The sequence below is a fragment of the Saccopteryx bilineata genome, chromosome 3 (assembly GCF_036850765.1).
Source record: "Saccopteryx bilineata isolate mSacBil1 chromosome 3, mSacBil1_pri_phased_curated, whole genome shotgun sequence".
Classification (NCBI taxonomy): domain Eukaryota; kingdom Metazoa; phylum Chordata; class Mammalia; order Chiroptera; family Emballonuridae; genus Saccopteryx; species Saccopteryx bilineata.
This window is the reverse complement of record NC_089492.1, coordinates 242,288,222-242,308,488: the sequence shown is the minus strand read 5'-3', so window position 1 is coordinate 242,308,488 and position 20,267 is coordinate 242,288,222. Positions and strand designations below refer to the sequence as shown.

At 40.9% G+C, this 20,267-nt stretch overlaps 1 protein-coding gene across 3 annotated transcripts in view; it reads right to left on the bottom strand.

The window, feature by feature from the left end:
- LOC136331103 (cytochrome P450 2J2-like) overlaps positions 1–20,267 on the bottom strand; it is a 66,830-nt gene that overhangs the window by 32,135 nt on the left and 14,428 nt on the right. For all 3 annotated transcript variants that reach the window (XM_066269059.1, XM_066269058.1, XM_066269057.1), the window contains exons 2-7: positions 14,118–14,280; positions 8,452–8,601; positions 7,899–8,059; positions 5,630–5,806; positions 3,394–3,535; positions 911–1,098 (exon numbers count right to left, since the gene is read on the bottom strand). In XM_066269059.1, coding sequence (XP_066125156.1) covers positions 911–1,098; positions 3,394–3,535; positions 5,630–5,806; positions 7,899–8,059; positions 8,452–8,601; positions 14,118–14,280 — 981 coding nt within the window. The remainder of the gene's footprint in view (positions 1–910; positions 1,099–3,393; positions 3,536–5,629; positions 5,807–7,898; positions 8,060–8,451; positions 8,602–14,117; positions 14,281–20,267) is intronic.

The window sequence follows — 20,267 nt, the reverse complement described above, 5'->3', positions numbered from 1 at the left end:
ACCAGGCAAGCCCAGGGTTTTGAACCAGCGACCTCAGCATTTCCAGGTCAACGTTTTATCCACTGCGCCACCACAGGTCAGGCCTGGATAGGTTTCTATTCTGAGACAGTCCCACCCCAGGGCTGCAAATAAAAGCTGAAAAACACACCTGTGGGGATATGATGTAGGGAACACCAGCATTAATGTGATGTTGGCCCAGGTGGTCTCAATTCTTCCTTCATATTTTAATAATCTATAACCCAAGAATGGTGAAGCAGAATTTTCCAATGTAAATCTGGTAGGTCCCACATCCTGGGAGATGCACTTCCAAGGCAAAGAAAAAGGTTCCATTGCAAATTCTAACTATGAACAGCTGCCTGAGCAGGCAGTGATGCAGTGAATAGAGAGTTGGCCCAGGATGCTATATACCCAGGTTTAAAACCCCGAAGTCACCAGCTGGAGTGCGGGTTTACTGGCCTGAGTTTGGGAACATGGAGATGACCACATGGTCGTTGATTTGAGCCCAAAGGTCACTGGCTTGAAGCTCAAAGGTCGCTGGTTTGAAGCCAAAGGTCATTGGCTTGAGCCCAACGTCCCAGGCTTGAGCAAGTGGTCAATGGCTTAGCTGGAGCACATATGAGAAAGTAATAAATGAGAAAGCAATTAAGAGCTGCAATTATGAGTTAATACTTCTCATCTCTCTTCTTTCCTGTCTGTTTTTCCTGTTCTGTCCTTCTCTTTCTCCCTTTCTCTCAGTTAAAAAAAAAAAAAAAAGAGCTGCCAGGTTGTAATTCTACATACACATCTTGTAGTAAAAAAAACCCAAACAAACAAAAACCAAACAAAAAAACAAATCACTGTGAAATCCCACAGCAAAGAAAAGCTAGTCTTTGCAAACATTTTCAAGATCTGAGGCTGGGTCCCTAATTACCTTGGGCAGGTGGTATCCAGCCAGAGTGGTATCAACTGTCACTTCCCTGGCCACATTCAAGGGGATGATATTTCCCATTCTCTGCACCTCATGGACGACGGCATTCGTGTAGGGCATGAGCTCTCGAACAGCTATGCTCGGCTGTTCTGAGTGACCAATCACTCTGTCAATCTCAGCATGTACTTTTTCTTGAAGAGAAAAAAAGTTTAATTATTTTTTACTATTCCATAACTTTCCTTGTGCCTGGATAAGCTAAGGAATGAAATAACTAGACTCAAAATGCCTAAAATGATAGTAGTTTCTATAGAGTCTTGTTTCTCAAGGAGGTAATAAGAGTGGAAAGCAGGCCCTGGTATAGTACAAGTCTGGTTGCAAAAATTGCTCTACCAAAGTACTGCTGCATTACTTTAACTCTTTGAGCCTCAGATTCCTTTTCTTTATGTGAGGCTAAATCTACCTTCATCTTGAGGGTATTTTGAGACTTACATAACTGATTTAGGCAAGCACCCAACAAATGATAGAAACTGCTAATTGTCTCCCAATATCTGTTTTGTTGTTTTTTTCTACAATAATATTTTAGCTGGGTACCTGGTTACCAAAGACTACATTTCCCAGGTTCCCTTTGACTAAATGTGCCCATGTGACTAATTCTGACCAATGGAAAAGTATGTAGAAAGACTTTACTATTTGTTTCATGGCTTTAAAGGAAGGGTGTGTGCTTCTTTCCCCTCCTTTCACTTCTTATTGGTGGAAAAGCAGACTTAGCGGGGAGCCATCTTTGATAGTGCCAATGAGAGCATTATTTTAGGTCAAACAGAACAACACATTTGAGAAAGCTTTGAACCCCCCAAAATGTGCAGAATACAGCTGAATTATTCTTACCTGAGGCAAACAAACCTCTAGTGTATAAACTTCTATCATAGAAGCTAAGTCTGTATCCTAACTAGGAAGCTTTTAAACTTTTAAAAAATAATGTAATTCACAGTTGCAAAGGCATTTTGCATCATGAGTCAAGATTTATAAACATACATATGTTTTATATGTGTGTATACATATAGTGCAGGCTGGGGAAAAAGATTTATTGTATGGAAAATAATACAATAATTAATAAATAATAATTCAAGAATAAACTTTTGCATATTTACAACTGTAAATCTACTTTTGCCCCACACAATATATATAAATTTGCATGAACAAACTTATCCTTAGTACATGGGATGGATATACCCTGATCTTTTCTACCCTATTTGAATTTTAGGGAGTAAAAATTGGTTTCAACTCACTAAGTTCATTTTATATCCTTTTAATAAACTTTAATGCACAGTTTAAAAAACTGTTTCATAATAAATCTGATCCCTCATGTGTTCAAACTGTTCTGGGACCTGGAGAAATAGAAAATTATAACAGTCACTGTCATTGAGTGGACTACAGCTTGTGGGAAGATACATGAATAAGGTGTGATGAGCACTGTAAAGGAGGTGCATTAGATCATCTCTAGGAAAAGAAATGCTAGTTATTTTCTTGAGGATTGGGGGAACATCTTTTGAGAGGTAGTGTTTAGCAGAATCTTCAAGCAGAGCGAGTGGTTTAGTATGTAGAGAAATTAGGGAAATATTTTCTTGTAGAGGGAAGAGCAGGTGTGATGACAAAGAGGCATAAATAATGACAGTGCCAAGAAAATGGCATGTAATGTAATGAGGCCACCATCCAGGGTGGGTGGAGCAGAGGCTGAACAGGAAAAGGCATATTAGAGGGTATGATATATCAAACTAAGAAGTGTGAGCATTACCTACAAGACAATAGAAGACATTACTCACAAAGAGGAAAAGATAGGACTAGGACTAGCTTTCTTTTTCCCTTCCTTCCCCCCTCCCCTCCCCTCCCCTCCCCTCCCCTCCCCTCCCCTCCCCTCCCCTCCCCTCCCCTCCCCTCCCCTCCCCTCCCCTCCCCTCTCCTCCCCTCCCCTCCCCTCCCCTCCCCTCCCCTCCCCTCCCCTCCCCTCCCCTCCCCTCCCCTCCCTTCCTTCCTTCCTTCCTTCCTTCCTTCCTTCCTTCCTTCCTTCCTTCCTCCTTTTTCCTCCCTCCCTCCCTCCCTCCCTCCCTCCCTCCCTCCCTCCCTCCCTCCCTCCCTCCCTCCCTCCCTCCCTTTCTTCTTTCCTGTCTGACATGTAACCTCCCCAAAGACCAGATTTCTTGTGAGACTGTAACTCTTTCCTGGAACTCACCACAATGTCAATGAACGTCACTGTTTCCCCACTAGACTTTGAGTTTCCTGAGGGCAGGGACTCTGTTATACTTGTATATGTGCCTCCATCACAATCATACCAGAAAAATTGGAGCATGTGCTTGTTCTCAAGTCCACATTGTCTAGTGATCATCCTGTCTATCTTCCCATTCTACCATGCTGTCTTCTCACAACTTTGGGGCAGTGCATTCCAGGAGGAACTTTGTGTCTTGCCCAGGCACACTCTCCGATATGCTCACCTTGGATCTCTGGGTTGAGGGCCATGTAAAGCAGACCCCAGCGCAGCGTCGTCGAAGTTGTCTCAGTTCCAGCAAAGATAAGATCCAGGGCACAGAAGATGAGGTTTTCCTCATGGAAACTGGAAGTAGCGTTGCTCTTATGCTAGAAACACCGGGTTTATTAGTTTATTTAGAGGGATCTCGGTGGCCAGGATACACAGGGGCTTCACCTAGGCAGAGCACGTGGAAGGAAAGCACACAGGAGGAAAGGCGTCCCTTTGATCTCCTCAGGAGGCAGTCCTATTATAGAAATATGATGGGTGGAGTTCTACCCCAAGGGCTGGAAGCTTTTGTTAGTCTGGGACTCTGGGTGAATGAAAATCAGGACAACTATTTTTTATGCCTATACTTTGGGAGAAGCTATTAGTACAGTGGAAAAAGAATCTGTTAGTACAGTGGAGAGATATACTTTGGTTCCAATATTAGCCACACCATTCTCTATTACTATGACACAGGAAAATTTACATAATCTCTCCATGCTATAAAATAAATATAACAAAACACACCCCTGAGGGTGACAATGAATCATGTGAGAGGCAAAGAGCACCCAGCAAATACTCAGCAAATGTTTGTACTGATACTAGAATGAATACACTGAATTCCTCTATGTACAAGTTTTATATCTCTCAGTTAATCTTTTCTTTCTAGGCAAGAACTCTCTGAATCTATCAATCACTCCTTATGGCATTTCATCATCTTTACCACCTTCCCTTGAAAGCTTCAATTTGTCAACATTCCTCTTAATGTCTGACCCTATACCTGTAAACCATATAGCAAGTGAATTCTCCTCCTCTGACCAGAAATCAATGTTTCTATTAATATTATGCCAATAAGGTAAAATAAGAGAGGTCATGGAAAAGAAATCCACCATTCTGCCAACTTTCACAGTAGGAACAAATAAGATGATACTAAAAAATTATGACACTAATGAAATGAAATATGTTAATCAGAAGGATTGCCATGTGAAATGTTACATAACCAATTGGGCTTCTTTCCTATAAGGATAGGAAGTGGGTAACTTGGGGTCTCACTCAGGCCTTGAGGACAAACTCTGGCATCTGACTCAGCTTTATTTGTATTCTACATGGTGAACTGAAAAAGTACAGGTAGGGAATTGGGTACAGGTCAACCTAATAATAAAACAAAGCTTTGAAGCTTTCACATAGCTCCTTCCAATACGGGTAGAGGGTAGAAAATAGAAGATAAAAAGGCAGTATTTGAGCTTTTCCAAGGCCTCAAGCTAAATACCATGGAACCCCTACTTTTATTCCTAATTGCCTCATTCAGCCCGAGTTAATGCTACTCTCACACCCTATGAAGTTCTGCCTCTAGTTTTACTCCCCTGTGGTAAGTTGAATAATGGCCCACAAAGATGTCCATGTCTAATCTCTGGAACCTGTGCATGTTATATGGGAAAAAGGATTTTATAGATATGAATAAGTTAAGGGTCTTGATATAGGAAGATTTTTCATGAGAATCCCAGTCTCCCAATATAACCACAAGAGACAAGAGTTTGTAAAGAGATGATATAAGGATTGTAGCAGAGAAGATGATACATTGATGGCTTTTAAGAGGCAGGAAGGGACCATGAGCCAAACAAAGCAGGCAACCCCTAGAACAGGGGTCCCCAAACTACTGCCCGCGGGCCACATGCGGCCCCCTGAGGCCATTTATCCGGCCCTTGCCGCACTTCTGGAAGGGGCACCTCTTTCATTGGTGGTCAGTGAGAGGAGCATAGTTCCCATTGAAATACTGGTCAGTTGGTTGATTTAAATTTACTTGCTCTTTATTTTAAATATTGTATTTGTTCCCATTTTGTTTTTTTTACTTTAAAATAAGATCTGTGCAGTGTGCATAGGGATTTGTTCATAGTTTTTTTTATAGTCTGGCCCTCCAATGGTCTGAGGGACAGTGAACTGGCCCCTTGTGTAAAAAGTTTGGGGACCCCTGCTCTAGAAGTTGGAAAAATCAAGTAAACGAATTCTGCCTGAGAGCCTTCAAAGGAGCCAACCTTCCCAACACTTTGACTTGAGCCCAGTCCAACTGGTTTGAGACTTATGAACATCAGATTTGTAAGAGAATCAACTTGTGTTGTTGTAAACCACTAAGTTAATTGGTTACAGGGTCAGCAGGAAACCAGTACATCCCCATTTGTTCTTCAAGAACAAAATGCAGGAAACAACATTGGTTTCCTCACCTTTTGTATTTCGTTGAGGTACGCATCAATAAAATCTCTTGGTTCAGCAGGATTCCAATTTCTCTTGTGGTTTTCAATCACACGAGAGATAAACAATTTCAGTTTCTCCCATTTGATAAAGACTTCTTGGTGGGGTCCAGGAATAAATTTCATTATCCACGGAAAGATAATATAGAGCTAGTTGAGAAAAAGAAAACAATCACAAAGACACCATGGTACCAGTTCCCGCTTTTTAAGACAACAACCTTCTCTTTCTAGCTCTTGTTTGCTTCTGCTTAGACTTGACTGTTCTTTTCTCTCTCATCCCTCTTCTCATCTCTCCAGCAAATAATTTCAGTGCTTCATCCAAAATATATTGTATCAGACCACTTCTCACAACCCCAACTGCTTTGTCACCCTACTACAAACCACCATTTCTTACCTGGATGCGGGAACAGCCTCCAGCAGTTTTTCTGAGTCTATTCCTATCCCCATTTCCAATCTATTTTCCACAGAACCCCCAGAGTAATCGTTTAACTGTTTAATTGAGTGATTTTCTACCGATGTGCCGCAATAATTTTTAAAACATGCAAAACCTGATTATTTAGTCAGGGTCATTGACCTCTTTCCTTAGATTGTCAATTGAAGTGACAACATCCAACACAACTATAGCCATCTGGTGAAAATGAATCAATATTATACCTTTTTCTTTTTGTTAGAGCATCAAAACATAGAGTATATTTCTTGGTGTTCCATAGAATTTTAGTAATTGTTGTATGTGTGCCATGAGATAAAAAAGGTTGAAAATTGCTGCCAAGAAGATCATTTCACTCTTTGGTTATCAATTTTTCAATGACTTCCCAAGACAGGTAGATAAACTTCTACATCTTTCTCTGGACATGGGAAGCTCTATATGAGTGGGGCCCTGAACACGGTGGTCACTTGCTTTGCTGTTACTCCCTGCCACCTCACCTTCTCCAGTCCAGCTCCACTGATCTTTGTAATGCCATCAAGGATATTTCTGTTTAGACCTTTGCATTTGATTTTCCTTCCACCTAGAAGGTTCTTCCTCTGAAATCTCTATACCTCCAGTCTCTCACTCCATTCAAGTGCTGCTCAAATGTCAGCTACGTGGAGCAGTCTCACCAAATGGTCCTGTAAGTGGATGTACCCCTGTCACCCTCTTTCTATTCCCTTATGCTGGTTTATTTTTCTCCATACCATGGCAATTATCACTATTTTTTGTGTGTGATATCTATATCTATATCATCTATATCTATATCTATATCTATATCATCTATCTATATCTATCTATATCTATATCTCTGTATTTGTTAAACATATATATATATGTATATATGTGTATATGTGTGTGTGTGTGTCCCCATTAAAATGTAATCACTATGTGGGTCAGACATTTTTATTAAAGTGGTTTTTGAATATATTTTCTATAATAATATCTGGTAGAAAACAGCATAACATAATAGAGAATCAACTAGACTTAAGACATGACATGGATTTGGCTATTAGCTTTGCTACTTTGTAGCTGTAATGCATTGGCAATAATAATGAAGAGGAAGAGGAGAAGAATGTAACTGTTGCTCCCTAGTTCAACTAACTAGCTGCCATTAGGGCTCCTGGGTTCTTCTGGTGACCAAATGATATGAGATCCACTAAGCACTTAACACAGAGCCCATGGATCACTCTCTGGATTTGCTTACACTCTCTCATATCTGCCTGCACACATCACGATGCTTCATTTCATCTTTAAACAAATGTACTAGAATATTCTTGGCAGATTTGTTTATAACATTCAAAATCTGGAAACAGCACCAGTGTGTAACAATAGAGAATAGAGTAACAAACAGTGGCATATTCATAAAATACAATACTATTCAGATTTTTGAAAAAGAACAACTAACACAAATGAATCTCAAAACAGTCTGATAAGGGAGAAGCCAAACACAGAAGAATACTTCTGAGAGAGGAGGTGTGAGATGGCTGGTTACGGAGGGACAAGGACAGGGGTGACTCAAAGGCAATGGCCCTATAGTCCTTTAAAAAAAACAACAACATAGGTGCCTGTAAAGTTCACTGCTTTGCATGAATGCTAGAAATGTTCTTTACATACAGTAAATAGTTAGCAATAGTATCCAAAACACAAGAGTCACAGATTTCAAATAAGTTTGTGTTGAAGTAAACTTTAAAAGGTTATATTGGAGCTTAAAGAAATCTGTGTCTGACATCAGCCCCTTTAACTTTTGAAAATTATGAAAAGAGAAACCCCTACCAGGGTACACACTGACATCTCTAGACGAATGACTTCATCCAGCAACCTCAGCATTTCTTGGAACTGGTCATCCTTGTACTCAAAGCGCTCCCCAAAGGTGATGGAGCAAATGATATTGGAAACTGCATTGTTGAGCTTGAAGTGAGGGTCAAAAGGCTGCCCTGCAGGTGGGAGAAAAGATGGATCCCTCAGATGGTATGTTTCCATTTTCTACTGAAATCCTACATGACACATGACATACCAAGGACAGAAAAACATCTGAGGCTGTGTGTACAGCACCCTGTACTGTGTCTGACTTGCAGCCAGTACTCTCACTCAATACCTGGGAAATCATACTGATGACCAAGGTTTAAAGTCATAATGAATTTAATGCTTGCCTTCTTGTGCTTAATTCTAGAGCTCCACAAGATCAGGGCCATAGTTAGTTTTCCAGTGATATCCTCAGTGCCTAACACAGTGGTGAGCACAGGACAGGCACGTAAGTACTAAATGAGTGTCTGTTCAGTGAATGAATGAGCCACTGTCTCTGGCACCTGTCCGAGGGTCCACTCACCGTTCTCCTCCTCTATTGCCAGGACGAGGTGATAGGCCTCTTCTTGAATGCGTTCCTCTAAGCTCTTCTTTCCTAACCCAAAATTCCTTAGTGTTGTCAGGGCGAACCTTCTTTGCTCCTTCCATATCTGGCCATTGGACATGATCAATCCTGAGGAAAAGAAGACAACATTCTGAAAAGAAAGCCAATAAATGGGACAGGGATTTGTATCAGATGGTAGAAAGGAAAAGGGCATTTGGCAGTTGAACAGTATTTAGACAAATAATCCCAGAGTAATGAATATAATTGTTAGTATGTACTGATTGTCTGCAATGCCAGGCACATTAGTGATTTTATGCATTATGTAATATAGTACTCACATGAACACTATGAGGTAGATACAATTATTATGCCTTTTTGAATTTTTTTGTGTGTACAATCTATAATACATCATCTGTGTCCTGTATTGTGTATTCACCGCCCAAAGTCGTCTTTTTCCATCACTATTTATCCCTCTATACCCTCTTGTACCTCCACTCACCCCCCTGTCCCTCTGGTAATCTCTGTATTTTTTTTTTCTTAATCCTTTCACCTTTTTTACCCAGTTTTCCAAAACCCCTCCCCTCTAACTATGGGCTGTACGTTTTTTGTATCCACGAGTCTTTCCACTTGGGTTTATTTTGTGCATTAGATTCCACATATAAGTGAAATGATGTAGTTCTTGTTTTTCCCAGAATAGCTTATTTCACTTAGCATAATACTCTCCAAGTCCATCCAAATGGTAAGGGATGGTAAGTGTTCCTTTTTTCCTTTTATATCCAGGTAGTATTCTATTGTGTAAATGTAAAATGTACCATAGCTTTTGTATCCTCTCATCTACTGATGGGTGCTTGAGCTGCTTCCAGATCTTGGCAATTGTAAATAATGCTGCAATGAACATAGGGGTGTGTGTATTCTTTCGAATTAGAGTTTCGGTTTTCTTCAGATATATTCTATGAAGTGGAATTGCTGGGTATAAGGCAATTCCATTTCTAATTTTTTGAGGAAACTTCATACTGTTTTCCATAGTGGTTGTCCCAGTCTGCATTCTCATCAACAGTATACAAGGGTCACTTTTCTCCACATCCTCACCAACACTTGTTGATTTATTGATGATAGTCATTCTGACAGGTGTGAGATGATATCTCACTGTGGTTTGAATTGGCATTTCTCTGATGATTAGAGATGTTGAGCATTTTTTTTTTAATTTTATTTTTTTTAATGGGGTGACATCAATAAATCAGGATACATATATTCAAAGATAACAAGTCCAGGGTATCTTGTCGTTCAGTCATGTTGCATACCCATCACCCAAAGTCAGATTGTCCTCCGTCACCCTCTATCTTGTTCTCTCTGTGCCCCTCCCCCTCCCCCTTTCCCTCTCCCATTCCCCCCTCCCCCCCCATAACCACCACACCCTTATCAATGTCTCTCAGTTTCACTTTTATGTCCCACCTATGTATGGAATAATGCAGTTCCTGGTTTTTTCTGATTTACTTATTTCGCTTTGTATCATGTTATCAAGATCCCACCATTTTGCTGTAAATGTTCTGATGTCATCATTTCTTATGGCTGAGTAGTATTTCATAGTGTATATGTGCCACATCTTCTTTATCCAGTCATCTATTGACGGGCTTTTTGGTTGTTTCCATGTCCTGGCCACTGTGAACAATGCTGCAATAAACATGGGGCTGCATGTGTCTTTACGTATCAATGTTTCTGAGTTTTGGGGGTATATACCCAGTAGAGGGATTGCTGGGTCATAAGGTAGTTCTATTTTCAGTTTTTTGAGGAACCACCATACTTTCTTCCATAATGGTTGTACTACTTTACATTCCCACCAACAGTGGATGAGGGTTCTTTTTTCTCCACAGCCTCTCCAACATTTGCTATTACCTGTCTTGCTAATAACAGCTAATCGAACAGGTGTGAGGTGGTATCTCATTGCCGTTTTGATTTGCATTTCTCTAATAGCTAAAGAAGATGAGCATCTTTTCATATATCTGTTGGCCATTTGTATTTCTTCCTGGGAGAAGTGTCTGTTCATATCCTCTTCCCATTTTTTTATGGGATTGTTTGTTTGTTTGTTGTTGAGTTTTATGAGTTCTTTGTATATTTTGGATATTAGGCCCTTATCTGAGCTGTTGTTTGAAAATATCATTTCCCATTTAGTTGGCTTTCTGTTTATTTTGTTATCAGTTTCTCTTGCTGAGCAAAAACTTCTTAGTCTGATGTAGTCCCATTCATTAATTTTTGCCTTCACTTCTCTTGCCATTGGAGTCAAATTCATAAAATGTTGAGCATTTTTTAATATGTTTATTGCCCATTTTATGTCCTCTTTGGAGAAGTCTATATTCAGGTCCTTTGCTTATTTTTTAACTAGATTGTTTTTTCACTTAAGTTGCATAAGTTTTTATTAATAAAATTTTAATATTAACCCCTTATCCGATGCATAATTGGCCAATATGTTCTCCCCTTCAGTGGGTTGTCTTCTCACCCACTTTCCAATTTTGCTGATGAGAACCAGGCACAGGAGTTAAAGTTTTCAAGGTTACACACAGAGTCAGTAAGCAGCTCAGCAGGCATTCAAGCTCACATGTCCCTGACTGCCAAGCCCATGCTTGGATTACTAGTCACATAGGTATAGTTAAGTATTTACATTATGCTACATACTAAGAATGCACTCATAGGTAAGAAAATCCATACTTGTAAAGAGACAAGGCTTTCATGAGTCTAACAGGAGAGGTCCTATTGAAGCTGGACCTTAGTAGATGAATAAATGACTAAAGAAAGTGAAGAAGTAAATATCTCAATCAGGCAAAGAAAAAGACAACATGCTGATGTGTTCAACAGATCATCATTTCCTATATAACACAGGTAGGGCAACAGTACTTCATTTCTTTCCTTCTAGAGCACTCCAATTCCCTTTAACCTCTAGCTTTGGCCTCCTCCATCTCCATGAAATGGCCCTCCTTGCTCTCAGAGCCAGGAATATTTTCAAACTCATCTTACTTGGTCTCTCAGTAGCATGAGATACTTATTTCTTGAAACACTCTCTTCCATTGGTGCTCAGGATACTACACTCTCCAAATATTGTTCCTAATTCTCTGAAAGCAGAGAGCTACACATACCCTTGGCTAGTTTATCTTCTTCTACAAAATTCTGAAATGATGGAGTTCTTCAAGATAAGGTCTTCCTTACTTACCCTATAATCCTTTTCTGAAAAATCTCACAACTCCTACAATTTTAAATAACATCTGTTGATAGTGACCTCTTTTTGACTCTGAGCTCCAGAGACAGATATAACTATCTGCTTGACTTTGCCAATGTAAAGGCATTTCAAACTCTGCGTATCCATAATTGAATTTTTGCTTTTCTCCATACAACTCCCGACCCAGGCCAAACCATACACCTTGTTCTCCAAATGTTTGTTCTTTCCATCAGTCTACCCACTTAGGTATCTACCTCAATGCTTCAATCTTCCTCCATCTAGGTCACCATGTCTTACTGGATTTACCTCCTGAATATCTTAAATCCATGTACTTTCACTGCCACTGTCCCAGTTTAACTCACTGTACTGTCCTTTCCTACCACCTCCCTCGTCCAAGCTATCACTTCTCTAACCTAAAATGCTGCAACCCTCTTTTACTTCCTTAGTTCCATTCTCTACACTGCAGCCCACATAGGTTTTGAAAAGTGTACAATGTAAATATGATGATTCCTTTCTCTACTGAAAGCCATTCAAGAACTTTGGTGTCATTAGGATAAAAACCATCATTGTTCTCAAGAACTTGTATAAGTTTCAAGTCAAGCTCTGTGGTTTCATGTCCATTTTATTCCACATAATCTCTGTGCTTGCCACATTGACTACTTTTTAAATTTCTACAACTTTACTGTTTTTTCCATCACCTTAGGGACATTTTATATTGGATTCCCTCTGACTGATTGCTTCTTCACTTTATTAAATAAGTTGTCATTCACTTATGTTAGTTATTCCTGAATCCCAAGACTGGATTAGATACCCCTTGTAAGTGTGTCCTGCACTTATTTGCAGAAGACTTTCAATCACAGCTAGTGGATCCTCTTTCTCTCTGAATAGAATTTGACTTACAAAAGTAATGGATTTTGTCTGTTCCACTCATTGTTCTATCCCTGGTGCCTAGCCCTGTGCTTCACGATGCAGGTAATTAATAGAGCAAACTGATGTAGAGTCAATAGATAGTACATTTCAAAGAGGATTTGGGAGTCACTGGAAAAACAAGCAATACTTTGGCAGAGTAATAAATTTGAGTTTTTCATTTAGATTTTTTTCTTTTTCTTTCTTTTTTTAAAAAATATTAATGAGCAGGGGGGAGGCAGGGAGAGACTCCTGCATGTACCTTTACCGGGATACACCTGGCAAGCTCCCTACCAGGCGATGCTCTGCCCATCTGGGGCCCTTGTTTCAATACAACAAAGCCATTTTTTAGTGCCTAAGGCAGAGGCTGTGCAGCCATAGTCAGAGCCAGGGGCCAACTCACTCCAATCGAGCCTTGGCTGCACGAGGGGAGGAGAATAGGGAGAGAGAGAGAAAAAGAGAAGGTGCAGGGGTGGAGAAACAGATAGGTACCCCTCCTGTGTGTTCTGACTGGGAATCCAACCCTAGACATCCACTTGGCGGGCCGATATCTACCACTGAGCCAACTGGCCAGGGCCATTTAGGGTTTTTTAAAAATTTTTAAAATTTTTTTATTTTTTAAGAAACAGATAGAGAGAGAGTCAGAGAGAGGGATAGATAGGGACAGACAGGAATGGAGAGAGATGAGAAGCATCAATTATCAGTTTTTCATTGCGACACCTTAGTTGTTCATTGATTGCTTTCTCATATGTGCCTTGACCGTGGGGCTCCAGCAGACCAAGTGACCCCTTGCTTGAGCCAGCGACCTTGGGTCCAAGCTGGTGAGCTTTTTGCTCAAGCCAGATGAACCCGCGGTCAAACTGGCGACCTCGGGGTTTCGAACCTAGGTTCTCCGCATCCCAGTCTGACGCTCTATCCACTGCGCCACCGCCTGGTCAGGCCCATTTAGGTTTTTAACAATGAAGTTTATTTAACAATAATTTAAACTATCTGTGCCAAACAGTTCTAACCTAGAACTGTGGACACAGCCTTAATGCTAAAGCATAAGGGACTAGAGGCAAGATGAAGACATTACAAAAGCAGCGGGAAAAGCAGAGCCACATCCCGGGTCCTGAGGGGAGAGATCTGGAGTGGGAACCAGAAGGAGCGAATGTACTGTCGCTCTCTGTGCTAACGTGGAATGATCGATTACTTGTTTATCAAGGCATTTAGAGTGATGTCACCCAGGACATGCAGTTTTTCCCAAGTCCTTCACATTAGGGCTGATGCTGCCTAATCTTCTGAGAGGGTGCCTTCAATAGGGAAATCAGGGCATCAAGTATTTTTCAAAAGCAGGAATTCTATAAAGAGCTTGGTCTCTGGGGAGTAGTAGAGAATCATAGTCACAGAGGCACCTTTAACAGACTTTAAAAATTGACTGCACACAAATATTAGGGGATATTTTACCGCTTTATATTCATTCTGAAATATTCCCTAATTTTTGTGAGCAGTATATTAAGCATGCACATCTGAAATTGGTCAAGAAACTTACCATTTTTCTTAAAGATGCGTTCCCGAACAAGGGATGTAGGGCGATCCACAAAGTTTCGGTCCTGGTGAACAAGGGCTTCTTTGATTAAGGGCAATCCAGTTACAATAACTGAAGGCCAGATTCCAATCTCCATGGCAACAATGTTCCCATATTTCTTCACATACTGAAAAACAGTTACATAGTCACAGTTGATGTGTGCACCTGTGTGTGTCCAGGAAGAAGGAAGTGTGTGTAGCTGGAGGACTTGTATTGAGGGCATGGACGTGTGTGTGCACTTCGACATGACAGGAATGTTTCTCCCGGATTTATCTCTTTTTCCTGTCAGCTGGACTTGAATTTAATTCACTCTTGGATATGTGGACATTCCTTACAAAACATTCATTTATATGGTGAACCTACATGAATTGACTGAGCATCTACCATTGCCTTGAAAATGAGTTATGAAGATAGAACTATAATAAAATAAACAAGCTAACCTCAAGCATCTCAGAGTCTTGTGAAGGGAGTGAACTCAGTACAGGTGACTCACCAAAGAAGGCCGAGATCTGTGCAGTGAGCCTGCTGTAGGAAGCAGGGACTTGGTGGTAAATCATATTTGTTAAATCAAAAGAGATTGTCCCCTTTCTCAACATATATTAGATGGCATAAAAATCATAATAGGACTGGGACCAAGTATGAAGAAACACACTCTAGCTCTGGAGTGTGTGTGAAGTGTAGCTCTCTTGTTCTCTAGCTGTGGGCTCTCGAGAAAAGTGTCTGGCTTTTTGAGCTTCAGCTCCGCAGCTATAAAAGGGAGAAAGGGATTCCTTTTGCTTTGGGAGGTACTCAATTTCTTATAACATCATTTGTTGCTAGTGGTTTCTGAACAGTTGGTGAAACTTTTAACCACTGAGAAGCCTTTGTTTGGAATGTAATACTAAAGCTGCTGGGTTTGCAGGTGGAAGGCTGACATGACTGGTAGGATAAGCCACCCACAGGTTAAGTGGACTGGAGACCCCACAAACCTGCAAGCCTCTGCTTCCATGTTTCCAAGACTGGATCTGTAGATCCGCCTGTGGGGTGGGAGTAGGGGATGTAGAGCTCAGGGTGGCACTTGTAACTAACTTCCCAGCACCACACAGTTACTGCTTTGCCTCTGCCACTGGGCTTGGCAACTGGACAGCGCAAGCGTGCTGCCTACAGCTGTGCTGTAGGCTGCAGGCTCGAGCCCACTGGAGGTCAGATCCTTCCAGTTTACCTAATTCTCTCTATTCTCCTGCAACCCTGGTAACTCTAGCTGTTGCAGCCTGCAGAACCACTGCATACCCTCTAGTTTTTTTATGCTTCCCGCCCTGATCAGGCATACATGCTGTGCAAAAAACCGTGGGTTCAATATGGTGTCTGCTATTGCTTTTAGACCTGCGCAAAACCTTTCCTGTGCCAAACGCCTTACCTTCACAGGTGAGCTAGCTCAGAAGTAGAATTTTGGGCTAATTGGCTGCTAGAGGGACAAAAATGTCATTCCTGCCTTGTGTGGCTTATTGCTCTAACGTGGCTGGCTAACGGTTGGAAAGCTATTACTTTGGCCCCACCTGCTGGCCATAGGCGCTGCTCATGAGCTCAAAAAAAAAAGTTTATTTAAAAGTTACTTCCCTATAGAAACTCCTAATTTTGCTGCTTTGTTCAGTTGTGCATGTGAGTGTACTTATCTGTCTAGTCATTTAGCCTGTATTTTGTGAGTTCCTGTTGGTACTATTGTTGGACACTGGGGGAAAAGGAAATGAGTAAGAGTCCTTTCAGAATTCAGTTTAAGGAGTACATTATAAAAACAGTTTGGAGTTGTGGGAGATAAACACAGGGTGCTTATACGAAGAGAAGAAGGGGCTTTTACTCAAGAAGATTGCCTCTTCGATATTGGATTATTCTTTCTAGCTTTTCTTATCTTGGAAACCACATGAGCCCCTTGCTTTTTCACCCTCTTTGCTTCAGCTCTTGCTTCAGTCCTGCGCTATCATTTATGAGCTGTGTGGTGTTGGGCAAGTTGGGATTGCCCTGTAATACTCGCTTACTGGAAAGTAGAAATGGCCTTTGAAGCCACATATTGTGTGATTTCTTTTTACAGGGATTTAAATTCATTTTAACTAGTAGTGCTTTTCTAATTAAAAGCAAAAAACAGTTACATATATAGAATACTGCACCTTGGTAAAAGTTTGCTATTCTTTTAAACCTTATTTTAAAACTTTTTAAAAATTTGGTTTGCTAAAGAAGGACCCAAGTCTTCTACGACAATCTTCTATGACAATCTTCTATGGGTGGCCTTTTACGATTTTAGCATGAGCAATGACTGCCTCAAAGGCCTGGGTCTCTGTCATCAAAAGCAGTTTGGCAGAAGACTGACCTAATCTTGTCCTCGTAAGCAATGAAACAAACTTTTTCAGATTTCTCCTCCCCCAAAGCCTCTCAACTTGAAGAGTTAGACACTCAGCTTTTATTTTTAATTTTTAAATTTTATATTTTTTAGATGAGAGGAGGGGAGATAGTGAGTCAGACTCCCTCCCGCATGCACCCTGGCTGCGTTCCACCCGGCAATCCAATCTGGGGCCAATGCTGAGTTCTGAGCTAGGCACTCAGTTTTTAGATGCATGCCATTCCAAATCAAGGCATTTTGATGCAGAAGTATAAGGACACGTCCTGGGCCTGTGGTTCAAGAGTAAGCTGGCCAGGATTGGGTAGAGAGGATAGTGTGGGGGAGGGCTGCTACAAACCAGGCAGAGTTCTAAACAGCAAAAAACTAAAAGCCTTTGCCTTCAGTGAGACTTTAATTCTGGTGGAAAAATAAATTGGTCAGGTAGTGATGAATACTATAGAGAAAAGTCACAAGGGTTTGAGACTGGAAGAGAGTCATGCTAACAAGCCCAGAGAGGTGAGAGAGGACGAAAAGTTGGGTAAGGCTTTGAGAAGAAAGAACCCACTTTTTGAGGAAAGTATCACCTTTTCATTTTCTCTTACCATTCCTCATGTCTCCTTTTCCAGGTTAAATTTCATAGTCCACTGTAATCCACTTCCCACCTTGTAGTCATCATAATTTCACTTTCCCCCTTCTCCTACTTCATCTAATTTAATTGACCACAATCTTGGTTACATATAAATTTCCACTCACCTGCACCTGAACTGAATGGTTGGAGGAAAATATTCAACCAGCGTCTCATTTTAAATTCATGGTCATTAACTTCAGGAGGGAAATCATTAACATTTTCCCCATCTATTCACTCTCCTATTCTCAAGACAACCATTTCAGACCTTTCCCCCTTTCCTCAAAACTCCAGTATTTCCTGTCTCATCTTTACTCTCAGTTAATGACTTGCTACTTTGGAGCCTTGGCTGCGGGAGGGGAAGAGAGAGACAGAGAGGAAGGAGAGGGGGAGGGGTGGAGAAGCAGATGGGCGCTTCTCCTGTATACCTTGGCCGGGAATCGAACCCAGGACTCCTGCACGCCAGGCTGACGCTCTACCACTGAGCCAACCAGCCAGGGCTTTTATCAGTCTTTGTTCATCTCTAGCACAGTACACCCTGCCTTGCTAGAAGGGACAGAGTCAAGTTTTCAAAGGGAATGAATGTCCTTGTTTCTAAGAAACAGCAGGGATAACTTACTGAATGTTGGATATGCTTCACAGGTTTTACAAAATGTATTCTTGATTTCTTTAGATTATTCAATAGGATGTTTTTAGAATAGCTAAAAATCTCAGGGTAGGCTAAATGACTTCTAAGTGACAAACTGGGGTTTCAGTCTGTACTTGGAAGGCACTTGGCTGTCCATTAGTATTTACTGAAGTGAAGTTCTTCAGAGTTCCGTATTTACCAGCTGTCTGCCCACGTATATTAATAGTCCAATATTACTGAATCAAAAACTCAAATGGGGCCCTGGCTGGTTGGCTCAGCGGTAGAGTGTCAGCCCTGTGAGTGGAAGTCCCAGGTTCGATTCCCGGCCAGTGCACACAGGAGAAGTGCCCATCTGCTTTTTTACCCTTCCCCCTCTCCTTTCTCTCTATCTCTCTTCCCCTCCCACAGCCAAGGCTGCATTGAAGTAAAGTTTGCGCGGGCGCTGAGGATGGCTCCATGGCCTCTGCCTCAGGGTCTAGAATGGCTCTGATTGCAGTAGAGCAACGCCCCAGAGGGGCTGAGCATCTCCCTTTGGTGAGCATTTCGGGTGCCCGGTGTATCCCAGTTGGGTGCATGCAGGAGTCTGTCTGCCTGCCTCTGCCCTGCTTCCCGCTTCGGAAAAATACAAAACAAAAACAAAAACAAAACAAAACAAAACAAAAAAACTCATATGGTATGATTAACTGTGTAAACACGGGTAAGTCACATGATCTCCTCAGCCCTTGGTATCGACTATGGTGATGTTTAAAAATTGTTAAATACTCTGTGTCAGTTACTCTGTTGATTTACATGGAAATAACTGTATAACTATGAGAAAATCTGAAATGTCTTTGGCCATATTTTTTAATGTACAACATTAAACATGTCATTTAAAGAACAGACAGTAAGAGAATGAATGTGATTAAAAATAAGATGGTTTAGAAGGCTTCCAATCAGACATGAAAATAGACAAAGAAATGGGTGAACATGAGAACTATAAAGGCAAACAGAACTAGTGAGACATAGAAAATTCAACATGATGGATAAAAATGTCAGCCCTGGCCCGGCAGCTAAGTTGGTTAGTGTCGTCCCAACGTGCCAAGGTTGCGGTTTGATCCCCAGGCAGGGCACTTACGGAGAAACCAATGAAGCATAAAGAAGTGGGACATCAAATCAATGTTTCTCTTTTTCTCTCTCATCTCTCTCTAAAAATATAAATTAATAAAAAATATGTTCAAATGTAGGGTTAGTATTTAAATAATGAGGAGTAGCAAAATAAATGTTTAGAATAAGAAACAATTAAAAATGAAGGATTATTGTTTAAAAAGTTGAGAAGTTCTACTTCCTTTAAGTACTTAAACTCAAAGCTAACAAACCGAAGACACAAAGAAAGGAAAGAAAAAAAGAGAAAATACTAATTCTTTTTTTTGTTTTGTTTTTTTGGTACCAAAACAGAAAATACTTATTCTTACTCCCCACAGCAGTAGGCAAGAGTGTCTGCTGCTCCAATGCCTCCCAGCACTGAGCAGTGTGTATGTATGGTGTGCACACGTGCATATGCCTGTTATTACAATAGGAAAAATAAAGCATGTTTCTTCTATATTTTTCTAAGGTTTAACACTATTCCACCAATAGGAATATTTTTAAAATTTCTTGGTTATGTTTTCTAAAGATTTTTATATTGAAGAGTTCAACTCTTATTAACATGAAAAGCTCAAATAAAAAATTACAAATTTGTATTCTTTTATTTTTATTGTACAGGAATACGAAAGGATATAGAACAAATTTCTCTAGAGGTACTTCTGAGAGCGTGCGTGTGTGTGTGCGTGTGTGTATGTGCGTTGGGGGTATGCGTACAAGGTAGGGTGAGATTCCCTCTCATTCATTAAACAATATTTTAAAATGTCTCAGTGTGTGTGTATTGCTTTTATTGTTAAAAAGTATTTCTATCTAATATAGCAAAAGAAAAAAGAAACCTAAGGAAATAATGAATTTTTTCTTTTTTGTATTTTTCTGAAGTGAGACAGACAGACACCTGCATGCCCACCAGGGGGCGATGCTCTGCCCATCTGCGGCATTGCTCTGGTGCAACTGGAGGAATTCTAGCACCTGAGGCGGAGGCCATGGAGCCATCCTCAGCGCCCAGGCCAACTTTGCCTCAGTGGAGCCTTGGCTGTGGGAGGGGAAGTGAGAGACAGAGAGAAAGGAGAAGGGAAAGGGAAGAGAAGCAGATGAATGCTTCACCTGTGTGCCCTGACTGGGAATCGAACCTGGAACTTCCAAAAGCCAGGCTGACACTGTACTGCTGAGCCAACCGGCCAGGGCTGAATACAATTTCATACTTAAGCTTTTTAACTTTCTTTTTTCATAGAATCCTTTGAAAATTCAGTGTATGTTGTGGATCTACTCTTCAGGAAAGTCATGTACACATGAATAAAAAAATCTGCACTAGCTATACATAGATTTTCAACTGCGCAGTATGTCCAAGCTCCCTAATCATTGTGTTGTTTAAGGGTCATCTGTATTCTGCTG